Consider the following 13,867-nt stretch of genomic DNA (forward strand, 5'->3'; position numbering starts at 1 on the left):
TAATGGAAAGCCCAGGATGGAATAACATTATTCTGAAAATTTATAGATTGCTGTACACCATGTTTTTCTACTTCAGAAGAAGGCCTTTTGGCCAAAAAGGCTTAAATGTATAGCAGTCCTTTTGTTGTGCCTGTTGTGTCTCCTCTCTATGGCAAGTAGCAGGCTAACCTTTTTGTAGTATTGTTGTTATTTCAAACTTTCGTAGATAAAGGGACAGCACATAGTCATAACATCATTAGTTATACCTCAATCAAAATAGCACTGTGATTGGCAGTCAAGCACGGGAGGGGTCTGTGTCAATTAACCCTTTCGCGGGACGTCGGGGATATATTTCCCACTAAATGTATTTCTTCACAGTGTTTAAGGGAATATGTGTTTCCACTTCTGTACACTCCTGGCATCTAGTGGCACTTTGCTGCACCAGCTGTAGTTTCTGTTTGTTGTGAAATATAGCCTTCAGGATTGTGGAAAGTATATATCCCACCAAACAACAGTGTTCTAGTGGTTCTTGGGAAGTATGGTTACCACTAAAGCAGTTTCTGTATACTTACCACAAAATTAGTCTGTCGTTTGCGGTCCTTCGGAAGCATACTTACCACCACCTTATGGATTTCCCAAAGCTTTTGGGAATATGTCTTACCACCTCTGTTTATGCCTGATGCCTTGTGGTAGTACAATGCACCAAATGTATGAAAACTACTACAACAATCTTCACTTCTGCAATATACATTATTGTGACTTGTATCAGATCATACCATTATTGTTGTGATAAAGTTTCTATTCATACTGCAGTAAGTAAACTTTTTAAATAAAGTAAAAGAAAACATAAAATAAAAACAGAAAAACTGTTTATTATTTTTTACATGTAATGGCAACACATAACAGCTCACAAAATGAAAATCCATTTGCAACCACTGTTTTAACACCTTATAAAGGTGCTGTAATGATATATGTACCACCATAGTTTTTGGTCCTAAATCACAAAAATAAAATTATCAAAAAATAAATATAGTCAGCTGATCACAATTATAATAGGAGCACAAGAAAAAAAATGCACCTGCAAAAGGGTTAACATTTGTCTGAGCACACAATATGTCTGCGGCATTAATAGCTATGCCTTTCATTCCAGACACAATCACACACTGCCGGTTAATGTGCAGTACATTGTTTTTTCAGGATGATGGCAATAGTCTTATCACTTCTCTCTTCACTTCTGCTTAGCAGAGCAATACAACAGCAGTCAACAGAATGGAAGGCATGACCAAGCTCATTTTCTGAGTGGTTGTTGCTATGGTAGGTGTCCCATAACCAACTAACTGCCAAAAACTTTGTTATTTTGAGTCAGGTACATATTCTTTATCACAGTTTGACTTTCAAAAGGGACCTGTTTCACTACCCTCTCCTCTTTTACTCATAAGAAGATAAAGTAGTTTATTCAGTAATGTGTTTCAGTTAAGTCCAAGTTTATTTGAACCAGTTGGTAATTCTTTTATTTCTTGATACTTTGCATCCATACTGCTACTTTTCCAGTACCTATCAGCTGTTACTGTGTTTATACCTCTCTTAATGGTGCTTTTTCACTAGTTTCTGTGCAGTTGTGCAACATTATTTTATTCTGCAGGCAAGCTGTTAATGAGTGTCTCATGCAGTACTTTTGTGAGAATGGCAGACTTCAACTTCTCCAAGCCTGTGCTATGTTCCCTTTTCTTTTTTTGCTGATGATTTGTATATTCTTCTGAAACAGTTTTATTTCCCATGTTCATGGCTCTTTTCCCAGTTAATTTTTCTTTCCACTTGCGTTGTTGTATTTCACGCTGGATACTTCAGAAATACTTGACATGTTATCTAATTCATTCTGTTTAAGTACCATATTTTTCTTTGCCTTTGGAGCATCCATATGTTTTTCATTTTACACTGCCCACCAGAAACATGCACGAGCATCCATGTTTTACGTTTTACAGCGCCCACCAGAAACATGCACAGTCTCCTTTTAATTTATTTCCACTTTCACCGTATCTGTTGAAGCCACATGCAGTTCCTCATCTGATCTGCTGGCCAAAGATGATAAATCCAGAGGAGAGTAATTTCCAGGGATATCTTGAGAAAGTGATTCCATTTGTGAAATACATTTGTTATTACACACAGCTAATTCTTCACTGTCACTGTTCACTCTATCCTCATATTCTGTAAGTGATGATAAATCTGCCAACGCTTCTAATAGAGCAATATTGATTCTTCCTCGTTTTCTGCGAATTTTTGGATTTGCCCACTTAATGGCATGTTTATTTCTCCATTCTACGGATAAACAGGGAATTTCTTTATTACTATGCACTGAACTATGACCTTCACTAGAATTTTTATGGACCCACCCAGAGGCATGTTTTAGTTTCCAGTGAGAAGCAAGTGCATCAAATGTCTTGCAAGTATGACTGCATTCGGGACACTTTCTTTTGGAAGGACCATGTTTTTCATGAATATGTTCCCTTAGTACAGTCTTAAGTTTGAATGATTTATCACAAATGGTACATACATATGGCTCAGCACCAGTGTGTATCCTGAAACAGAAAGATTTCCTAATGTGACAAATCACAAAAAATTGCTACTTAAAAATGGTTGATCATAATGGTACACAGGCATTTAAAAAACACTGAGCAAAAGATGCAATGTCAACTGTGCTGTTAAGATTAAATGCCAAATATCTGTACATACAATTAGTGGATGGTATTTCATTGTGGTTCAATGTTTTCTCAGTATTCAATTTCTCTCTCCTGTAACACTGATTACACTTTTGAAGTATAACATTTCATAAAATTTATAACTAGCTGAGTACCCAGTGTTGTCTCGGTATACATTTATTTCACTTGTATTAGTCGATCTCTGCTTCATCTTTCTCCTATCTCTGGCCACCTCCTCTTTCACTGTCCCTCTCTGTGCCCACCTCTTCCTACATCACCCTCTCTCTGTCCATCTCCTCCTCTTTCCTTTCTATGTCGATCTCCTCTTCTGCCCTCATCCTGCCCATCTCCTCCTCTTCCCTTTCTCTGTCCATCTCCTGCTCCCCCTCTCTCTGTGCTGTAAAGCGATATAATTTTGTAGGTACATTCAGTGGCTTATGTGGATACCATGAGCTAAGTGTGTTGTGAATAGAATTAGTATCAAAGAAGTAATAAATTGAAATGTCATCCACAATGCAACAGTTTTTCACACATCTCAGTGTTTATGATGTCAATCTCCTGAAATATGAGTTGTACAATAACATAACTTTGCACATATATTCAGTACTACATGTGAACACTGTCTGCAAAATGCACTGTGACCCTCTATCTACATAATACAGTTAGTTGTATACAGGTAATTAAAAAGTCATGCCAGATGCAGCAGTTTTACTGTGTGAACAGCAAAAATGTTGAAAGTGACCAACTTTTTTTACCCTTTCATCATTACATAGTAGAAGTCAGTGTGAGAAAGTTTCATAAAGATTTGAAATTATGTGTAAAATTTATTGCAAGTCTGGGTCTTCGCATGTTGCGGCCTTCACTTGTTTTTCACCTTCACCCTTACCCCTCTCATAGGTAGGTTGTTCTTAGCCCCACAGCGATTCTTTGCAGATAGTAGGTGATGTGTGTACGATGTTTGGTTGAAGTTGGTCCAATGGTTTTGGAGGAGATGTGGAATGAACATAAGTACATACAATCCAATTCTGATGAGCTAAAGCCTATTCACTGCGTCAAACTATGCTCAAGTTACCAACGAAAACCCCATGAAAATTCATCTAGTAGTTTTGGAGATTTACCTGATGAAGGACAAACACACAGACAACAGTTTTACATATTTATTTTTGATTTGTAAATAATAGATGTCAGCTATAAGTAGTCCTTTGGAATTTTTATTGGCAGATCTAGATTTTGGCTAGCAACTAGCCATTCTCAATGCACTATCCTTTTTTGGTCAATGTATGTAATGCCTGTTGGTCTGGCTTTGTACACAGTTCACAGAGGGGGGAATTAGTATTCCATGAACTGTGTACAAAGCCAGACCAACAGGCATTACATGCATTGACCAAAAAAGGATAGTGCATTGAGAATGGCTAGTTGCTAGCCGAAATCTAGATCTGCCAATAAAAATTCCAAAGGACGACTGAAGAAGAAGAAGAAGAAGAAGAAGAAGAAGAAGAAGAAGATGATGATTTAAGAGCTCAGAAGATTTCACCTTATGCTAGTACCAAAATTACCAGCTGTTGTCAGTATTACAGCACACATTTTGCGTCTGATTTCCAAACACACCTGGATAAGTATTCCCAACTTATTACCCTTTTCCTATACCCTGTCTGCCATCTCTCTTAACAAAACAAACCCTTTTAAGTTCTTAAATGACATGAAAACAGAAAGATGAAAACTAATAAGTCAACACTGTGATGAAAGTAGACCTCAAAGCATGAAAAAAAGAGAAAAGAAAAGAGGGCAGAAAATTTATTAGTGCGAAGGTGGTCTGGAGCATTATAACAGCTGGGAAGAATTTGCACTGAAGGAGAGGAAGAGGGCATAACTTATTAACAGCTTCTGTACAAAGACATAATTTTTTTCCTTTACTGAGTAGAACAAGGACTGTAGCATACAAGCCAAATGGATTATTCAGTGTGAAATTACTAAATGTTGAAAGGATGGGCTGCAGAGAGAAGTTTAACACATATTGTAGACTATATAAGTTAACATGAATGGTGTGGAGCTAAACTGTGAGACTGAAAACTAGTTTCTACCATGATAAGTTAAGAAAAAATTGGAAAACCAATCCTTTACATAGTTGAAGAACAATCAAAGCCTGTGATTCAGACCCTCCACTTAGCTATGTACCATAGGTGCACAATAGGTCGATGATGCTACTGATGGTGTGTTCTGCCTTCATATCGCAAGCAAGACTGGCTGTCTTTACTATTTCAGGTAGACACCTGAAATCAGAGAGAAACTCTTCTGATTCAAAGTGACAAATATCATTAGTATGAACATGAGCCAACACCTGGAGTTGGCTGCTAACTCCGCTATTTATGGCATCCAAAAGGGCCCGTTCCTCATCTGAGATGACTCCCTCTCATATGCACACTGAACTTGCTTCCCTCCTTGGCAGCTGTATTCCTAAAGGGCCTCTAGTGAGCCTACCATTGAAGATCCCAACTAACAGGAATAGCACTTCTACGAGTGCCTGGATGTTGCAGGCTGAGAGGCTACCTCTGAAATAGAATAGGTGACTGCATCTGGCCCAAGATCTTTATAGTCACAGATAGCACCTGGAACATGTTTGTCAGATGTAATTGGTTGGCCTTTTGATCAGCCCACGGGAAAGTCTTTTGCTGCCTGCTACACATGGGGACGTTGTCCTACTCAACCACCGGTGATGGCTGAGCCTCAGTGTAGACTGTAACCGGGGCAGACACAGTCATGCACCGAATGGAGGACATGTGAGAGGTGCTGGGTCTCACTTGGATCCCAATATCCCCCCTCCCCCAGGCGTGCCCATTTTCAACAGCCTCAAGCCATGTGACTGAAGCCAGTAATGCTTGGAGTTGTGAGCGAAGTGTCACCAACTCAATCTGCAACCAAAAAAGCACTCACACCCCCCAATGCATATCAAAGACAGCAGAAATCTACTCTAGGCAATTATTATAATGCAAAACTGTGCCTCCTAAGTGCGTGCGAGCACATGCGTGCGCACACACACACGAATGCAGGCGCACATGCACGTGCGCCCCCCCCCCCCCACACACACACAAAGAAATTTACCAATTAAACTACTAAGCACACAGGTAGATCAAAGTAAGTCACTTCTGTTTGAAGCTAGTAAAAATCATTTGGAATTATGTTTATGTTGGGTAGATGACAGAATACCACTTTCAGAAGGGTGGAGAGGATCTTTGATTTGATGTCCCTCCATTCCAGGAGGCATGATAGATAATCAGAGCCCTGGCTAAAGACAGTGTTCAGTTGTTCTAGTAGTCCAGGGTGATACTGGGTGATATGGGGGTGGGGGGGCACTCCTTTGTAATCAATTCTTGGTGCTGGAGGGAGGATTAGGGATGAGGACATGGCCACAGGAAGTTTGTTTGCAGATTAGGTTTGGGGGTTAGTGCTTGTCTGTGAAGGCATTTGTGAGACCTTCAGCATTTTGGTCAAGGAAATTCTCATCATTGCAGGTACTCTGTCCACAGGTGGACAGGCTGTATGGGAGCAATTATTTGGTATGGAAGGGGTGACAATTGTTGAAATGACGGTACTTTGGTGGATAGTGGATTTAATATGGACAGGACAGAGGTGTGGCTGGAAGCATCGGAGAGGTGGTGAACATCCAGCACAATGGCAATTTTGGGTTGAGGAGGACCAGGTGAAGTGAACGGGAGAGTAAGTTTTAAGGTTGTTGAAGAATGTGGGTAGGATTTCTTGATCTTGAGTCCACATCGTGAAGATATCATCAATGAACCTAAACCAGATAAGCGATTTGGGATTTTGTGAGACTAGGAAGGTTTGTTCTAGACAGCCTATAAAAAGACTGGCATAGGTAGGTGCCATGCAGGCACCCGTGGTTGAGCCACTGCTTTGTTTATGTACATTTCCCTCAAAGAAGTAGTAATTTTTGTGTGAGGACATAGTTCATAAGATGTATGAGGAATGAGGTAATGGGTTTGGAGTCTATAGGACATTGGGAAAAGTAGTGTTCAACAGTGGCATCGTCATAGGGATGTGAAGAGAGAAGATTAAAATTCAATGTCCCATTGACAATGAGATCATCAGATGGAGCACGAGCTCAAATTAGGAAATGATGTGGAAGGAAATTGCCAGTGCGCATTCGAAGGAGGCATCCTGGCCATTACCTACAGCAATTTATGGAAATCATGGAAAACCTAAGTCTGGGTAGCTGGATGGGGATTTGAAACATCATCCTGAACAGGAGTCCAGTGAGCTAACCACTGTGCCACTCCACTTGGAATGGACATGGGGTCTGTGTATAAGGAGGTGGCATCAACAGTGACAACTAGGAATTCTGGAGGTAAAGGGGTGGAGATGGTGGAGACTGGGCAGAGGAAGTGGTTGTATCTTCAATATAAGAGGCTAGGTTTCAGGCAATTGGTTGAAGATGTTGGTCCTCTTCAATCCAATGTGCCCCCTTCCTGGACATTGACCTCCATCTCTCTGATGGCTCCATCCATAACTAAGTCCATTTTAAACCCACTAACCAACAACAGTAGTCACATATTGACAGCAGTTATCGCGTGAAAACCAAAAAATCACTTCCATACAGCCTAGACACACACAGACAGTGTATCTGCAATGACGAGAATTCCCTTGACCAATGTACTATACACACGAAGGACTTCACAACAAGCAGTACTCTCCAAACTTAAACCACAAACAGATTTCCCCATGCCATCTCCTCACACACCTCTGAATTTCAACCAACTTCAAACACAAGCCACAAAGGGGCACCTTCCTCACCACCCAGTATCACCGAGACTGGAACAACTGAACCATATCATTCACCAAGGCTCTGATTATCATGCCCGGGAATGAAGGACATCCTACCCAAGTTCTTCCTCACTCCTCCTAAAGTGCCATTCTATTGCCAACCCTACCTGCACAACACTGTGGTCCCTCCCTACACCACCCTCACTCCCAACCCTTTACCACAGGGTTGGATGAATCAGGTGCAAGACCTGGCCAACCCTGACTCCCCAGCACTTCCTGCTCCAGTCCTACAGATTTATCCTATACCACCAGAGGCAAGGCCACTTATGAAAGCAGCCACATCACATACCAACTCTGCTGTACTAATCACATGTAAATATTAAACACAAATTAAAATATGGTACACGAATGCAAAACACTGAACAGAAAGTAAAATACCTTTTCTTATCACCTTGAGGCTGAACAGCACATTTGATGTATATGATTATTTCATGTAATAATAAGGAATTTTGCATGTCTGTATCAAATTTTAGTCTACTGTTATGCAATTCGTATTTAAAAATAAAAAGATTTCTTTTCCATTAAAAATTATGATTTTTCATTTGCTAATTAAAATTCTCATTTGACAATAGATAAAGATTTTAAATAAAAGTTAAACAAGGAAACAACTTGCTACAAGTGGGTTGTGAGCCAAGGGCCTTATACATGGATGCTTACATGCTACACCTTCAGCCAACAGCACTTTCTTGAATGTGATCAAAATCTTTACACTAAACAGCTTTCACAACTCTTGTAATCTTCAACTGCCATTTTTTCTTTATTTCCTCTTTTGCATTTGTTTGAGTATTGCATTGTAGTGATTTGGAGAATTTATGTGCAAGCACAAACCTTTGTGTTCTTTAAGTATGGAGAAAATTGGAATGCACCATGCTGTAAGGTTTCCTTGTTGAACTTATTATTGAACTTACTATGTTGCACTGACCAAACAATCGTAAAACAATTCAGTACAGGAAACATAGTGATGTTTTTTCAACTTTCTTGGCAGCTGCAAATCCCTTTGGCATGAATTTATTGCAAAACCCCTTTACATTCCTCGCCCTTCAACATTCATTACCTCAACTCTTCGAAATTTCTTCTTGAACACTATGTAATTCCTAGAATCATCTACAGCAGACTTTTCAAAAGCAACACCAACACCACTTTTCTCTTGAGCAATTTCATTATCAAGCAGAGCAGAGCTTAGCATGTTGATGCAACAGTATGCATAACAAATGTATAATTACCAAGAACCATAAAAATGAAAAAATATGACGTGAAAAAAATCGGGTCTACTGCCAGATGTTTGTGTCACTCTGGCACAATATTTCGGCCACATAACTCGTTGCCTTCTTCAGGTGCTACCTGAGACTGCCGTGTTGGAGGATCTTGCCCAGTATTTATGCCCAGAGGGCGCTGGGTGCTCTCTTTGCCGTCCGCGCCTGCCTGGCGCCGCTTGCAATGTGTTGTCTCTTCCCCGGTGTTCCCTTGGACGTCCGCGCCCGACTTGGGCGCTATCTGTGGCAGCTCTCTGAGGCCTGTCCTGTGTCAGGCATTCCGTTCGCGGTCCGCACCCACCAGGTGCCGCTCCTGAGGTTTTTCAAGATAAGGAACGTCTGGCCACAGAGATAGAACATATACAGCTAGTATTCAGCAGAAATGGATACTCCTCCACAGACATCCAAAGGGCACTTCGTACTACCAGTCAACCACAGGGTGCACAAGAGGAGCCAGAGGAGGCGAAGAAGGTGGCATACCTGCCATATACTGGACCTATTTCTGCAAAGATCAGCAGAATTCTTTCAAAATATGATATAAAGAGTATCTTCTGTCCACCCTTCAAAATTGGGCCCATGCTAGGGAGTGTGAAGGACGACCTGGGGCTACGTAAACCAGGCATTTACAACATCCCGTGCCAGTGTGGAAAGTCATACATTGGCCAGACAACCAGGACGGTGGACGTCAGGTGCAAAGAACACCAGAGGCACACCAGACTCCGACAGGCAACAAAATCTGCCATAGCGGAGCACTGTCTGGAGCTCGGCCACTCAATGGACTACAACAACACCAAAATTGTGACACAGACGCCAAGATTTTGGGACAGTGTCATAAAGGAGGCCATCGAGATCAAGGTCACTGACAACCTAATAAACCGAGACAGCGGTTACCAGATCAGCTCGGCGTGGAGTCCGGCTCTGGAGCTTATTAGGGCTCAACGAAATGAACCAACAAACTCCTCAAGAAGTAGTAACACTGCAGGAGTAGCGCCAGACAGGTGCGGACCGCGAACGCAACTCCCGACGCAGGACGGGCCTCTGACAGCCCCCACGACCGCAGATGATTGACGAGCCGAGCATGGACGACCGTCGGAGCACCAGGGAAGTGCCAACACCGCAGGACCAGCACCAGGTGGGCGCAGACCGTGAATGGAGCGCCCAACAAAGGACAGGTCTCAGAGAGCTGCCACAGATGGAGGCCAAGTCGGGTGCGGACGTCCGAGGGAACACCGAGGAAGAGACAACACGTTACAAGCAGCGCCAGGCGGGCGCGGACAGCAAAGAGAGCACCCAGCCCCCTCTGGACGTAAATACTTGACAAGATCCTCCAACACGGCAATCTCAGGTAGCACCTGAAGAAGGCAACGAGTTACATGGCCGGAATATTGTGCCAAAGCGATACAAACATCCGGCAGTAGACTCGATTTTTCCACATGTCAAGATCTCGCCGGGAAAGCCTGAAGTGAAAAAATATGCTTTTCCAGCAAGTCCAGAAACCAATGAGTCCAGAAACCAGTGCTACAGTCAGAGTCTCCATTGGGTGTATCAGAAACTGGGAACCATAAGATGATGTAAAGGAACCAAGAGCAACTTTGAAAAACTCATCTAAACTCATCTACAAAATTACTGACAGATTATTTCAGGAATGTCAAAACAAACAAACAAACAAAAACACACACACACACACACACACACACACACACACACACACTAGAGACAAATGGTCGGAGAATGATACACAAATTAGATGTACTGCTGAATTTGGAAAGACCGTAGTAAAACAATAAGCGTCCTTAAAACTGTCACTCATGGAGTTGGCTGTAAAATGGTACATTAGCAAGTGATGATGAATACTTTCCTTAGATCATAAGAAAATTCGTATCAGATGATGCTTGTATGAGAAAGTATACTAATTGACAACTTTTCATATGATTACATTATCAAACATAGATTTAGATGTCATGAAGCTACAATGGGAGCATGTTAGCTCCCAGTAATAGTCCATCTTGAGCAGTAGTTTATCATCAGGTGAAAATTATTTCCATTTAACTCATTATGGCAATGCTATGGTAACTTCTGGGGACAGTAACATTCTTAGCAGGCTTTAGTATGTGGGATAAAAAGACTTCCCACTATCAGTCTGGCTACCCTTGACGGGAACAAACCTTACTGAAAGAAATGTGGAGGTTTTGCAGACATTGTACACAGATTTTTCAACATACTACTGTACAATCCTGCGAAAGTATCATTAAATCAAATCATTTCAAAGTCCTTGTGGAGGGGAGAGTTTTAAATTCTTTAGTGTTCCTGGACTTAAATACAATGGTTCTTCCTCAAAGTTAAAACACACAATCTTGTCGCTAATCATTAGAGATAAGAGTTTAGAAATGGTGCGCCATTGTCTGGGGTGTCTTCTTCAGTAGCTGTTTCAACATCATTTAATTAAATGGCATTTGCAGAACAAACTGAGATGATTTATGTGCTTCAGTGATGCAAAAACTCTTCAGTTCTTGGAATGACTCATTATTCTCACAGATTTTCTGAAGAGGGTCTGTTCATAAAGACTCCCATAGCATCAGCAATCTGCCAATATGAGATTACCATTTTTTATTCCACAATGCCACAAAGAGTTCCTCAAGATGTCTTAACACTTGGCTGTACCTGAATCAGTTGCTTAGTGGATTATGTTAACAACTCTTCAATGCCATTTGAGTTTGAAGACAAGCACATAACTGTAGGTTTAACTACTAATTGACTTGCTCTTCAGTTCCTCTGGTGGTTTACTGGCAGATGAACTTGGGTCAGAAATTAGTAACAAGAGTGACTGAAACCTCCACATATTGATAGGTCAATGCTCCCTGGAGTGAAGACGCCATTCTTTTCATGAAACGGTATTAGAAAATTTGGAGAACTAGCATTTGTGGTTCACTGCAGAATCATTCTATTGCCACAATGTACATTTTATGTACTTAGCAGAGGTATAACATACCCTCCACCATGCACCATGTTTGTTTTGTTTTTTCATAAACAACTTACCTTACTTCTCAATAGTTTTCTTTAAAGGATGTACAAAAGATCCAGCAATCCTCCAGCTTTTTCATTCCATAAGGGAAATAGGTTCTGTCAAATTCTGCAAAATAACCATTGATTGCAACTACCATTTCCTCATTTGATGAACATTTCTTACCAGCAAGCCAAAGTTTCAAGTGTGGGAAATGCAGTCGCTTGGGGCTAAGTCAGAGAATAGGGTGGATGAGGAACCAATTTAAAGCCGAATTCATGCACTTTTGCCATGAAAGTTTCAAACAATCCAATAATGAAGCATAATAGGGTTCATTTATGTTCCTGTCCTTTTCCAAGTAATCTATGAGAATTACTCCTTAGGAATCCCCCCCCCCCCCCCCAAAAAAAAAAGGCTAACACCTTACCAACTGAAAAAATGGCCTTTGCTTTCTTCTGTGCACTGTCTGTTGCTTTGACTGCCTTTTTAACTCTAGCATGTAATGATGGATCCAAGTTTCATCAAAAGTCACAAATCAGCATGAAAAGTCTTGCGGAATTTGATTAAACATCGCTACACATTGTGTTGAAATATTGTGCCAGGCATGCTTTTGGTCGACTGTGAGCAATAGTGGTTCCCACCTAATCCACAGTTTCTTCAAAGCTAATTTTCCAGGCAAAATGTTATGCACTCATTCAGTTGAGATGCCTACAGTCTCAGCAGTTTTATTTGGCGGTCTCGCATTACCATATTAAGGATTCTGTCAATAGTTTACTTTGTGGTGACCTCAACTCAATAACCGGAGCATGCTTCGTCTTCAGTGCTTGTCTGACCACATTTAAATTCATAATTATGAGTGTAAGTAATGTTATTAACATGAAATAGTGCTGTGAACCTTAGTAATAAAAATAATTATGTAATTAACATGTAATTCAGGATTATTCTGGTGCAACTGTTTACAAAATGTGAGTTACTAATTTTCTAACTGAGAATGTATTTTTATCACAAGTCTGTAAATGGTAAACTTATTTCTACTTATGGTAAAACTCAATACTCTACCCAATCTTTTATCAGAAACAACTTTTAATTATAACTTCAATTTTGTAAACATGTAAACAATATTTTATAAAATAGGTAAAAGTTTATTTATAAGACAGAAGTAGCATGAACAATGTTACGGAAAGGGTAGATTGCTACTCACCATATGGGGCAGATGTTGAGTCACAGATGGGCACAACAAAAAGAGTACTAAACGTGCGCACAGGACCATTGTCTCTTGCTGCCATGGCCACTGACCTCAGCAGCCGGAGACAGTGGTTTTGTGTGTGTGTGTGTGTGTGTGTGTGTGTGTGTGTGTGTGTGTGTGTGTGTGTGTGTGTGTTTCAGAAGAATGCCTTCTGGCCGGAAGCTTATGGGTTAGTAGGCTTTTTGTTGTGCCTGTCTGTGACTCGACATCTCTGCTATATGGTGAGCAGCAGTCTAACCTTTTTGTAATATAGTCGGTAGTGGCATGAACAATTAGTTGTGAGTTTGTAAAAGTGATTTCCAGTGAAGTTGTAAAAAGTTATGTTACGATTTTTAAGGTTAAACGAAGACTGTAAAAACTTTTGTTCTAATCTGGTGCTAACGTAAGTAACAGAAGGAAGATGAAGTGAGCAAAGTTGTGAGGTTATTAACTCATATGGGGAACCCATGCAATGTTTATTCAAGCCTCACTGTCAAGTATTTATACAAAATGTATTTCATTCTATGGTAGCATTTGATGTTACAATCTGTCACAGATGCACAAAGACATACCGTTTTAATAAAAACACATGCAATTTATGAACTATTACTATTTGCCCCCTATAATTGTATAGTGGTGTCAGAAGAGGACACTGAATGTATATGCAGAAAGACAGTATTAATGGTCACAGGTTTCTTCGACCCATGGGAGGGCATCACAGATATGCTGAAAGACCTGAATTGAAAAGCACTTTATGATAGATGAAAACTATCCCATGAAAGCCAGCTTTAAATGATGACTCCAGAAATATACTACAAACTCTCATACATAACACACCCCAAGGAATCATGGAGACAAGATTAGTCTAATTACAGCT

The 13,867-nt window shown here is 40.7% G+C and overlaps 1 protein-coding gene across 2 annotated transcripts in view; it reads right to left on the reverse strand.

The window, feature by feature from the left end:
• Positions 1-831: 831 nt before the first annotated feature.
• LOC126144929 (zinc finger protein 501-like) overlaps positions 832-13,867 on the reverse strand; it is a 104,073-nt gene continuing 91,037 nt past the window's right edge. For both annotated transcript variants that reach the window (XM_049915522.1, XM_049915523.1), the window contains exon 6: positions 832-2,555. In XM_049915522.1, the coding sequence (XP_049771479.1) occupies positions 1,991-2,555 (565 nt within the window). In that variant the 3' untranslated portion in view covers positions 832-1,990. The remainder of the gene's footprint in view (positions 2,556-13,867) is intronic.

Source organism: Schistocerca cancellata, chromosome 2 (assembly GCF_023864275.1).
Source record: "Schistocerca cancellata isolate TAMUIC-IGC-003103 chromosome 2, iqSchCanc2.1, whole genome shotgun sequence".
NCBI lineage: Eukaryota > Metazoa > Arthropoda > Insecta > Orthoptera > Acrididae > Schistocerca > Schistocerca cancellata.